At 45.9% G+C, this 12,479-nt stretch overlaps 1 protein-coding gene across 3 annotated transcripts in view; it reads right to left on the bottom strand.

Moving 5' to 3' along the window:
- Positions 1-12,479, bottom strand: part of LOC102023243 (serpin B9-like) — a 30,224-nt gene that overhangs the window by 15,473 nt on the left and 2,272 nt on the right. For 2 of the 3 annotated variants that reach the window (XM_005398919.2, XM_005398922.2), the window contains exon 2: positions 717-837. The exons of the other annotated variant lie outside the window; for it this stretch is intronic. In XM_005398919.2, coding sequence (XP_005398976.2) covers positions 717-837 — 121 coding nt within the window. The remainder of the gene's footprint in view (positions 1-716; positions 838-12,479) is intronic. 3 annotated transcript variants of the gene reach the window in all.

Genomic DNA, 12,479 nt, shown 5'->3' with positions numbered 1-12,479 from the left:
GCCACTCCATAGTTCTCCCACCCCACTCCTCCCTGGACATTTCCGGCAGCTTTCTTGGCCATAAGAAGCCATGAGGTGAGGCGCACATTGTGTCTGTTATGTAATCCCGGGAGAACACCATGAACCGCAACCTCTCCCTCAGGCACCGGTCCCAGTGGGTCCCCTACATTCCTCCCTGCCAGGCCTCATCTCCCAGGGTGACATCTCCCCCCAGTAGTGCTGCAGCTGGAACACAGTTGCCTTTGGAGGACATCTCTGACCCACACCATAGCATCAGCCTCTCTGTTACCTGCTGGAGCCTCATGGAGGAGGACAGAGCCCTGAACACATCCTGCATGTGTTGAGCTGGCTCTGTCCATGCTAGATGGAGGGAAGATCAGATGGGAACCAAACTCTGGATCCTGCTCTGACCACCATGGAGAAGTTGTTGACACTTGGGGAGGGGATATTGATGTTTTTGGCATTTGAGCAGCTGAGCATGTTAATTCCCAGGCCTCTGCAGGGCAGGTTTCCCACATGCAGAGAAAGATGGGTGAATCACACACCAGGACTGTGGAAAGAGTGATCCCTGGAAATAGTTGCCCACAGAATAGCCCCACCTAGCATCAATGCTAAGGCTGGATTCCAGCAACAATCCCAAGGTCATGGTGTTTGAAGCCCAGACAGATCAGGCACAGAATTTTTCATTTTTTTAAAGGAAAAGCACCACATACTACCTGGAGAGGTTCAGAAGAGTTTCCCGAAGGAAGCACTGTCTGAGCTGAAGTCTCATAGACAAGCCAGGGTGCCCAGTGCCTGTGGAGTCGGCAGGGAGAAGTGTATATAGCTTTCTGGGCTCTAAAGGAAAGAAGATACAGCATTCAGGACAATGCTCCCCTCATCCCAGAGAGTTTGGACCCGCTGGGGCAATAAGAGGATACAAAAAATGGCTTCAAACTGGGTGGGTCAAGGCAGATCTGGAGGGTGATGCAGACTCACAGTGGCAGCAGACAGGTGGTGGAGGGGAGAAAAAGGTGGGATTCTAAGGCGTGGAGGTGAGCAGGATGAGGTGGGTCGAGGGCACTGGATAACTAAAGCCACAGGAGTTTGGATTATTCAACGTTAGAGGCAGGAAAGCATAGAGAGCCCTTCCCAGTCCTTGTCACGGCCCAGGAAGTTTGTATTTGTAATGCCAAGAAAAGTTATAGGAATTCTAGCAAGTTAATTCCAATCTACCAATTCCAGTGCAACCCATGGTGAGAACAAAGACATTAAGGCACATTTGTAGTTATGGGGAGCCAAGGAGTCCTCAGTCCAGCCATGATGATGGCCATCTGGAACAAAGGCCTCAACCCAAGGCTGAACCCAGGTTTTATTCATTCATGAAGAAGGGAGCGGCTTGAGGATGAGGGAAAGTGAGAACTGTAGGAAGTAGATGAGTGTCATGAGCTGGGCTAGGTAGACCTGAAGTCACCTCTGCTATATGTACAGAGAAGGATATGCAGAAAGAGTAATCCACACAACACAACTGAGGTAGTATCTAATGTTTTAGGGTCAGTGCTTCTGCTCTGATGTGTAATGTTTGAAACCCCGGAAAGTGATAGCCTCTATCCCAAGGCTCCATCCCAGCCGACAGCATGGTGCATTGACTCACACATCCCACCTCATCCAAGCTCACTAGTGGGAGCAACGGGGGTCTAGGGAAACACTTGTGCCATCTCTAAAGACTACCATCAGCACCTGGGCTAGACCAATATGCATTGCTTAAAGCCATTGAAGGGATAAGGAAAGGGTCCTAGCCAGCTCTGTACACATCAATACATGGCAATAGGGTTAGGCTCAGCCAAAATAGAGGCAATTGCTCCTCTTTCAAGGAGAGTTGCCTAGGTGGTCCTCCATAGGGAAGGGGCTTGGTCTAGGTTTCTGGATGCCCAGGAGGACAGAGACAGAAATGCCTATAAGAGACTGGGACCAGCAGCAGAGTGAGGAGTGGAGCCTGGATAGAGCTGAAGGGTGAATAGTCCTGAATAGTCATTCCGAAAGGGTGGGGAATAGCAGGGAAAGGGGATTCTTGGAGGGAAAGGAAAGGGGAAGAAAAGCAGCAGGGAGGGAAGGAAAGGAAGTGATCACTCTGAGCCCACTCTCACATCAGGATGCTCCCTCGTGATCCCAGCTCTTTGGACCACATCTGCAAGTCTCTTCACCCCCTGAGGCAGCACAAGGATTGGGATGTGGGCATCTTGGGTGGTGCGCTGTCTGCTGACCTGCTGTGTGTGCCCTGACAGGGGCAGTGGTGACCACATGACTGTAGGAGCGCTTGGCTGATGGGCCTTCCATCCAGGTCTGCTCTGCTGGGTGAGCTCTTGGTGCAAAGTGCACTTTGTGGGCAGTTTATTAGGAATGTTAGGAAGCTGGGCGTGGTGGTGCACATGCAACCCTAGTGCTCTTAGAGGCTGAGGCAGGAGGACTGCAAGTTGGAGGTCAGCCTGGGCAATTTAACAATTTGGTGAGATCCTCTCTTAAAATAAAAAAACCAAAAAGGACTGGAGATCTAGGTCAATGTGAAGTCCCTGGGTTTCATGTCCACTATGAACACACACACACACACACACACACACACACACACACACACACTAACACATATGCACATGCAGAAACACACACACAGAAAAAAGGAAAGACATAAGTAAAGAAAACCAAAATGAATGTTAGTCAAAGAAGGCTCCTTATCAAATGTGTCTTCTTTCCCTGAACTGCTGCTCTGCCATGGCCACTGTCCTCATGGAAGCCAAAAGCAGTGTGCCTGTCACATAAGAGATACAAGGAACACTTTCTCTGTGTTTCAACAGAGTGGTCTTCTCAAACCCTCAGGCCAACAGACAACTGCCACGGGGACCTGTGGAAGCAGGAGGAACCCCTGTGTCAGGCCAAGGCCAGCCGAGGGCACACAAGTGTGCTGTGAGGACGAGGCGTCTCCCACCATAGTTATGGGAGCAATGGAAGCACTGGGTTAATCTCCGTAGACCAAAGCGTTAATGTGTGATGGAAAAACAGTGCCTGGATGGGTAAGGTCAGCCTCTAAGCCTTTCCCACATATGGGCAAAGGGTTTCATCTTTTGTCATATGTTAAATTTTGGTTAAATTATACCTAAAATGGAAATGCAGTTCTGTACATGACTGTTCTGTGAACTGGGATTTTTGTAGTGTGTGACTGTGTGGAAGTGAAAGAAGACTAAGCACAGTGGGAACTCCTGTGTTCTGGTGCTTTTAGAGGAAATAACGCACCTGATTTCTCCAATCTGAGTCTAGGGCATCAGACAGAGGGGAGGGCAGCGCTTTGAAGTCCCAGCCCCAGAGAGGACGAGCAGGCAGCTACAGCTTTTGGTGATAGGTGGGAAAGCAAAGCAGTCTGTTAAATATGCCAGCAAGCCTCTGTGGCCCTGGAGGGAAGAGGTGGCATGTGGGAACACTGGATGAGATGGGTGCAAATGCAGGTACAGCGGATCTGACCAAGAAATGACCGTGAACTTTATGGTCTCTTCATTGTAACTTCTCTGCATAATAAAATATCCACTAGAGTGAATGCAACACACCTATAAGCACTTCTGGGGACGCTCTCAGCCTCCACAGGAACTGAACTATATCTTGTCCAAAGATTCCTGTCCCTTTGGAGAAAACATGAGCAGTTATTGACATTCCTTTGAGGCCCTGCAAACTGAGAAGGAGCTAAGGTCCCCATCCCTCCCTGGGGCTGCCTATCGGACAGCCAGCATTGCTCCTTTTCTGTAATAAGTTTTGCAACAAAACATTTGCCTGTAAATTTGTGTTGCTGTCTCAGGTTCATTTGCATCGTCACTGACACAAGGACCCCTGCTAGATGGCGACAGTGACAAGTTCCCAGCATGGTGCCAAGCACACGGGCGATGTTCAGTTCTTTTTGTATCAACTGAGCAAATGAATGTTAAATGCAGCATGGCCTGTATGTAGTCTTTCACAGGAGAGGTACATAGGGAGGAGAAAAAAAATATTTTTTTTGGTACTGGGACTTGAAGTGAGGACCCTGCACTTGCCAGGTAGGCAATTGGGTGGGTGAGCTATATTCCAGGCTTGAGGTAAATATTTTGTGGAATTCTTTTTAGAATCTGGCCCAGCTCAATCCTTTTCTCTTAGAAGCCATTTAAGAAATCTTGTCGGACAGCTGGGCAAGCTGTCCTTTGCCGAGGATATAGAACACTCCAGAAGCACCCATGGCAACGTCACAGCAAACAGTGCCAGGGATATCAGCAGCAGGAGAGAGTTGGCATGGTGTGGACTCCGCAGTGCTGCTTTGCTACTCTTCCCGGATGCCTGTTATGAAGTTTGAACTATTGTTAAGGCAGTGTCGTTGCTCTTTTATTTCTCTTCAACTTTTTGACCCTGGTGGTGTAATTTTTTTAAAAGTTGTTTGAACTACTATTACGATCTGATTCCTTTCCTCTCAGCAGTGCTGACAAATCCCCCCAAAATGTTTTCTATCTGAGGCCTTGTTTATATTCCATCTGGGCGGGTCCTTAAAATCAACCAGGAAAGCATTTTTCATATGTACCGTGATGTCCTAAAAATAATAAGGTAGGGAAGATTTCTCAATGGGACCAGTAAACAATTGATTTCAAGATCTCTGGATTCTGGGCAGGGGAGATAGGTCAGTGGTGCAAGTGCCTGCCTGCTAAGTGTAAGGTCCTGAGTTTAATTCCCGGTTTAAAAAAAAAAAAATCTCTGGATTCTTTATCTGTTCCTGAATGGATTTATGCCTCCTAGATGATTGCAGTGGGGAAAACAGAAGATTGTTTTTAAGTACCACTTGTGCATTCATTTTTTCATCATTGAACAAGTCCATTTTGAACACCAGTCATATTATTTGAATTAATGGGACGTTTCCCTTAGAACTTGGAGCACAGCCTTGATAGTACATTAATTTTTTTTGAGTCAGAGTCATGATTTTGTCCAGGCTGATCTTCAACTTGTGAGCTCAAGCCATCCTCCTGTCTCAGCCTTCCCAGTAGCAGGAACGCCTGCCTCACTCCTGACAGCTTACAGTGGATGGTCCTGTTCTTCGTGAATCAGATACCTGGGCAGCATAGAGAGACCCGGTCCTAAATCAACAAATACACTGTATTTCATGCCAGCTTTAAAGCTGGCTGTTCCTGCACATCCCGCCACGTTCTCTTCTTCAAGAACAAAAAGCCCTAAAACCAGTTCTCTAAGTGAACCACTTTAGGATACCTGCCTTCGCTGTATAATTTCTAATCACAGCTGCAACTCTAAGAATATTATTTCACGCTCCTTTTAACTTGGAGAAATTATTTTAAATCACGAGCACCAGCTGGGTGAGGTGGTGCAGGACTGTGATAATCCCAGTACTTGGGAGCCTGAGGCAGGATGTCTGCCACAAATTCATGACCAACCTGGGCCACATGAGTTCAAGGCCACCCTGAACTTCATAGACATTCTCTCAAAAAATGAACAATGAACCAATAACAAGCCAAAAATAGACGTCATGGGTGTGCTTCTCTATGAAGCATCTAAAGACAGGGATTAACAAAATGCTAAAACATGCCTCCTGGCCACCCTGCTGTCAGTTGAAGCCCAGACTGACTGTGCTGACGGTTCCCATTGTGTAGGGGCTTCCAGCATGGTGATGCCAGTTCCTGGGAGTTCAAGCACCAGCACCGGCTGCTGGCAGGTCCAGCCATGCACACCTTCCTCAGGGCACTGACATCAGGTTGCTGGCATCCCTGGCTTCCCTTAAGGGTTCAGAGGCTCTGCGGGACTCAAGTGGCAGGTCTGCCCTGGCTGCTTCAAAGATGGGCAGAGGCTGGGGATGCAGGGAACCCGGAGCTGCACTGCAAGGCACATGTGTGAGAGCCCAGGTTGATGTGGGGAGACAGAATGCTCTGGTCCCTCCTTTCTCTCCTCCCTGTGACCAAGGAGAAAGCACAGTGGCTCACACAGCAGTGGGTGCTGACCCCAGGGCAGCCCGGCAGCCTGGTAGATGAGGGCAAACAGGGGTGCTGAAAGCAGTGACCCCTCTCAATGCCCCGTTCTGCCCCCTCTCCCCGAAACACACTCCTTCCCTGGTGGGGCTGCTGTCCCCTCCACTGCGGCAGCAGAACTCTGTCCCCACTTTGACTCTCCTTTGCCAGCCATTGCTCTGGCTCACAGGAATGTGTACTGCATGAACGCTGATAGAACTGATTGGTCATGAATTTCTGCAATAAACTCTGAAATGAGCTTGGGGAGGAGGCTTCTAGAAAATCCGGTTGTAGCAGATGTTTCCAGCTGCTTTACTCTGGTGTCTACAAGACAGAAAAGGGCCGGGAGAATTTGGGAAAAGCTTGGTGTGTTCACAAGGAGAAGGCGACCTGTAGACGACATTGTGCCTCACCGTGCAGCTGCCTGGCAGCCAGGGAAGGAGGAATCATGTTGGGGAAAGGGGCGTGCTGTTGGCTTCTGGATTTTAAAATGTGATTCTGCTTTGCCAGGTAGAAAAAGTACATCTGTATTTCAGAAAACTTGACTGAGTGACTTCAGGTTTTCCTCGCCAGGCTTTAGCACAGTTACAGGGAGTCCTTTCTTTGCAGTGGAGGCCAAGGAGAGCTTTGGGTGTTGTCTGCTCTGGAATGCAGGCTGGGAGTGCCTGTTTCGAAGGTCATACACAGTGCTTTGCAGAGGCAGTGGGAGGCCGGAGGTCCCATCCGGCAGGGCCAGCATGAGGAAGCGGGGGGACAGCAGGGCTGAGCACAAACTGGTGCGGCCCAGCCTTGCCTTGTTCCATGCACCACCACCTGCTCAACAAACTAGCAGCACCTTGATCCGTGATGGGCTCCCTCGTCCATGAAGAGGTGCGGCTGCTGTTCATGCACCCCTCTCTCTCTCTCTCTCTCTCTCTGTGTGTCTCTCTCTCTCTCTGAGTTCCTGGCCTTCATTTACATTTTGTAGGATCAGCAGCCTTGGTGGTGCAGACCTGTAAACCCAGCACTCAGGGGGCTGAGGCAGGAGGAACATGAATTTCAAGCCAGACTCAGCCAACTAGTGAAACCCTGTCTCAAAATACAAACAGAAAAGCCCTTAAGGATCAAATTGATGCAACAAATGAAATGTGAGCACCCTGTGGATTATACTCCTGTCTATTGAACATCGCAGCCATGGGGAGCAACTGAGGCTCAGATCAACAATGAGATGCCAGCGGCTGAGGTCTATGCTGGTTTGGGAGCATGTGGGCACCTCTGAGTGGCTCTGCCCTGGCCAGCACACCCTGTGATGGTCTCCAGAGCCCTCGGAGGTGGGCCACACTTTTGGACATCCTCAGGAGCTTCTCAGGGAGTCCTGGACAGCACCTCATGTGTCCTGTGTCCTGGGAATAGCTCCAGTCTGTGGCCACTACTGCCAGGCTGGACAGGAGGTGCCAGCCCAGCCATGGTGTGCCACGCCAGGAACCTGCAAGGCTCAGCCACAGCCACCAGGTACTGGGGACCAGTCAAGAATCTCTTCCTCCCCAGGTCACACAGCCCTGCACACCCAGCACGTCACAGAGTCCCTTCCGGAATTAGCTCCTTCATCTCTTCCTATCAGCCTCAGGTCCAGTGCAGGGGCATGGCCCTGAGATCTCGGAGGGGACAGGATGTACTTCTCTGAGACTGACGCCACACAGGTGCCCTGAGATGCACACACAGAAGGGTCTGCCCAACCCCTCCTGGGAGCAGTGGCCCTCTAAGGAGATGGCAGACGCTCAGAGGAGGCTCAAGCACAGCCTTTGCTTAAGGAAGGACCTCCTTACGTTCAACGTTTTCATTACAAAAAAATAAGTGCTCTGGCAGGATTTGGGAGACTGTAGGTGAGCGCACTTTGAGGTTTCTTCCAAATAGGTCCCCAAGGGGTTGGGCTGATGGTCATGAACTCACACTACCGCCTGCTGCCTGGCTCTGTTTTCAGACTCAGGCTGAACAGCGTCTGCTCCTGTTTCTTCTTTTTTGTTTGTTTGTTTGTTTTTTTCTCCGGTACCAGGAACCGAACTCATGGCCTTGTGCTTGCCAGGCAGGCGCTTTGCCACTGAGCTAAATCCCCAGCCCTCCTGTTTCTTCTTTTCAGTCCCGCATCTTGGCCTGTTACACGAGTTGTTTATCATCACACAGCTCTGGATGAAAAATTACCCAGCAGAACTGTATTCTCTCTTAGACCACATTCATTTCAAGAAACACATTTAAAAAAGAAAGAATGAATCCTCACAACTGCAAAGCTAGTATCACTCCTCTATTTTTAAAATATAGTCACAGTTTCATTTGGGTGAACTTGAAATGGTGACTCACATATTTGAGCTTGGTGGTGTTGACCATGTAACCGTGCTCACTTCTCATCCATGCAGGCACTCTGGTAAAAATCCTTTTAAATATCGCAACTTTGGTTTTAATTCATTTTATTTTATTTCTGGTTTTCCTTGCTCAGTGCCTTTGAGGGAGTTCTCATATTATAGACAACAAGGATTTTTTTTTTACTGTATGTGTGCCTTATAAACATTTTTATTCACCTTTGGCTTGAATTTTTATGGAGATAAAAGTATTTTCAAAGAACAGGAGCTCTTCATGTTAATGAAAGGGAGTTCATCACTGTTTATGTGCTGTGTTCTCACACTCTGATCTAGGAACCCAGCCTTACCCAAGTCTTAGAAAGTGCCCATTACGTTTCTTCTCTGTATGTTGTGTTACCAGATTTTATATCTGATCCATTGTGAGTTCACATTTTTGCCTATGTTGAAAAGACCACATTTTCCCACTGAATTATGATTGTATCACGGCCAACATTCAACCAATGGTACACACTTGGGTCTGTTTCATGAGTCTAATTGATTCCAAAGGCTTGTCTCTCATGATCCCAATTACACACTCCTGATTTCTGTAGCTTAAGAACAAGGTGTGAGGCAATGTAAATCCTCAATTACTGTTCTTATTTTCTAATGGTTTCAGTAAGCTTTAGGTCTTTGCATTTTCTTGTGAATTTAGATTAGAAATAGAATTGACTTTTGTGTTTCAACTTGGTAAACTCCTTAACATTTACTCATTAATATCCCTTTTATAGATTACATTAACTTTCTTACAAATAATTATATTTCTGGTCAATAAAGACGATTATATCTTTTTTCTATTTAGCGACCCTTTGTTCTATTTCTTGTTTTCCTGCACTCCGTCAAAACTACACTACTGCAAACAGCTGTTCATTAGCATATATGGTATAACTGTAGGTTTTTCATAAACAGTCTTCATCAGGTTGAAGGTGTTCCCTACTAATTTTAGTTTGCTGAGAGTTTTTAATCAGGCATAGATATTCAGTTTTCTTCTATGGTGTTTCCCATCTCTGAGATAACTATATTTTCTTTCAGATTGTTAATATAATGCATTCCATTACATAAGTTTTTAATGTTAAATGAGTCTTACTGTGAAATGATAGGAAACCACTGAAGAGTAAAGGGCTTCTGGGATGTGGGAAAAGAGAAGGGAAAGAAGGAGAAATGTTGTATGTATGTATATACAGGATAGATAACATGGTTGTTCTTCTGTCTTCTATTTCTATGCTGAAAGAAACTGTCAGTGAGTCTTTGGTTGACCAGTATTGCATGCTTATATCTGTTTTCATGAGAAGCCACTTTGAAGATATCAATATGTAATACAACCACCATTGTTAATTCCCTACCACTTTGTTTGTAACTCTGTATTGTCTGTATTGTGCTTGTGATATGTTGTAAAATGTTGTATGTCTGTTAATGTTTCCCTCCTTTTATCTTTAAAATAAAAAAAAAATTTAAAAAAATGTTAAATGAGTCTTGCATTATTAGCAAAAATCCCACTCACTTATGAAGTGCTATCCTTTTTGCATATTACTGGATTCAGTATACTAAGATTCTTTTAGAATTTTTCAACTATGTTCATGAAGGACATTGATTTTAGTTTTCTTTGCTTGTCAGCTCTTTGTCTTGTTTGGATATCATGGTAATGCTGGTCTCACAGAGTGACTTGAGAAGACATTTTATAGAATTTTCATAATGTCATTCATTAATGTTTTCTAGTAAAGTCATCTGGTCTATGGCCATACCACCCTGAAAGTGCCCGATCTTGTCTAGAGAAGTCAGTTGAAACTAGAATGTTCTTGTGAGGATTTGAACTTCAAATCTAATGGGGTTTTTTTGGTTTTTTTTTTTTGTACTAAGAATCAAACTTGGCACCTCGTGCTTGCCAGGCAGGCACAATTCCACTGAGCTATATTCCTTTTTTTTTTTTTTTTTTTGGTTTTTCTCCGGTACCGGGAACCGAACTCACAACCTTGCGCTTGCCAGGCAGGCGCTTTTGCCGCTGAGCTAAATCCCCAGCCCTGAGCTATATTCCTGACCCTCTAGTGTTTTAATACAGTCAGGACTCTTTAATATATCTACTCTTGGGTGACCTTTGGTAGTCTTTGGTATTAAATATTTGATCAGTGCTTAGAATCTTCCCAGTGTAGGTAACACTTTGACCCTCTGAAACCCATATTGAATTGTAATTCCCACGGCAAGATATTAAGAAAGGAGGCTGGGTGGGGCCTGTCGGAGATTCTTAGTGCTCTGCTCTCAAGGAGGCACCCACCAAGCCCAAAAGAACCTGTGGTTAACTGGTTTTGAGAGTGGATTTAGCATCACAGCCGGTTTTGCTAGGTCTCTGTCAAGGTCTCTGCTTCTTCCCATGTGCTGCTTTACCCCACGTCAGGGCTCTGTCTGCAAGAATATCTCTAGATGTGGCCCTTCCACCTTCCACAGAAGAGGGAGCCCAGTGAATCATCTTTCTTTATGCCTTTCTTTATGCCTTACCTGGCTGTGGTGTGGTGTCACTAGCAAGAGAAGACCTATGGGGCAGGGTACCTGGTATCGCCGGTGCGGAGGCCTCTGAGGGTTTCCAACATCAAACATCATTGACCTACAGCCAGGGTTGGAAGGTGGAAATCTCTGCGTGAGAAAGAAGTTCAAACCCAAGCAGAGGCTGTTTTCAGGTTGCTGAGCAGCCAGCCCAACGGTCTGCAGTCCATGAGTAGGGTCTGGACTTATCAGTGCTAACCAAAGGAGCCAGAGCAGCAGGCATGGGAAAAGCAGATGTCAAAATCCCCTGATTACTTGAGTGTGGTGGAGGTGGAGGCTCACGTGTTCTAAGAAGTGGCCCAAATGCACGACACAGATAGATCTGTCCATCTATTTTCTCTGACAGTCCACATCACTGACAGTCTGCGGGCGTGTTACAAAGTAGATTACTTTAATCCTGGGAAGATTCAGAACTCATCAGAGGGATGAGGAAGTAAACCCTAACTCACACAGTTAAAACTCCTTTTCACAGCTTAACAGGGAAAAATCCAGTAACCCAAGTAAAAAGCAAGTGGAACCATTTATGTAGGCAACTCTCAGGAAAAGACACATAGAAGGCTGGCAAGTAGGGAAAGTGAAGCTGAATAGCAGGTCACCAGAGAAGAACAGCTCAAAATGACAGCAAGACATCACATAACACCCAGTAGAGCGGCTGCAAAAGAAAGAGCATAGAAGTGACTGAAATAGATGGTGAATCTTTATAGTGAATACAAAAACTTACCACAGTGAAAGACACAATGCCAAGAATGATGGCCTCTTGTGTTCTTCATGAGAGGGAGTATTTTGAACATTTTGAGAGGGATCAAAGCAATGTATATGTAATTGTAATAAATTTTTAATTTAAAGATATGTCATCGTTTTTCATCAGCCTGCTACATTCCTGGAAAGAATGTAAAATTATACAGTAGTTTACCAAATACTTTGGTACATCTTCAAAAAGTTAAATACTATGGCTCAGAAATTCCATTTGTAGGTTTATAGCCAAGGTAAGTAGAACAAAAACATTTACATACAAATGTTTACATATAAAATTATACACAAATAATTCAGAGCAGCATTATTCACAATAGAGAAAAGATGCAAGCCACCCAAATGTGTGATAATTGAATAATCACACAATATTATTATGAATATTCTTCCTCCATAAAAATCAACAATTGAAAAATGCTATGTTGAGCAATCAAAGCATTAGATCAGCAAAAGAAAGCAGTCCCTAAAGACCACACATTGGATGATCCTGCTTATGGGAGCTGCTCACCATGGACAAAACCACAGACACAGGCCATGGATTGGTGTTTGTCAGGCCTGGAAGGCAAAGGCAGGAGGCCGTGCGGGACATCTGCTCCTGGACCTGCATCCCATCTCTGTCGGAGGCCATGAAAGTGTTGTAGAGCTAGACAGCGGTGACAGTTCAGCTGTGTGAAAATAGTAAAAGCAACTGAACTGCTTGCTTTCAAGGGATTAGTGATATTAAAGCAGAATTTTGAGACCAAGAGATCTCTGAGATAAGTGAGTTCATTAAACTCTGAAAGTGCAAGCAAAACACAAGAGGAGTGGTCTGGGTAAAATCACTAAGCCACCTACA

This window comes from Chinchilla lanigera, unplaced genomic scaffold, assembly GCF_000276665.1.
Source record: "Chinchilla lanigera isolate Chin_1 unplaced genomic scaffold, ChiLan1.0 scaffold00064, whole genome shotgun sequence".
In the NCBI taxonomy this organism is placed as follows: domain Eukaryota; kingdom Metazoa; phylum Chordata; class Mammalia; order Rodentia; family Chinchillidae; genus Chinchilla; species Chinchilla lanigera.
Note: the sequence above shows the minus strand (reverse complement) of the source record. Positions and strands in the feature narration are given on the sequence as shown.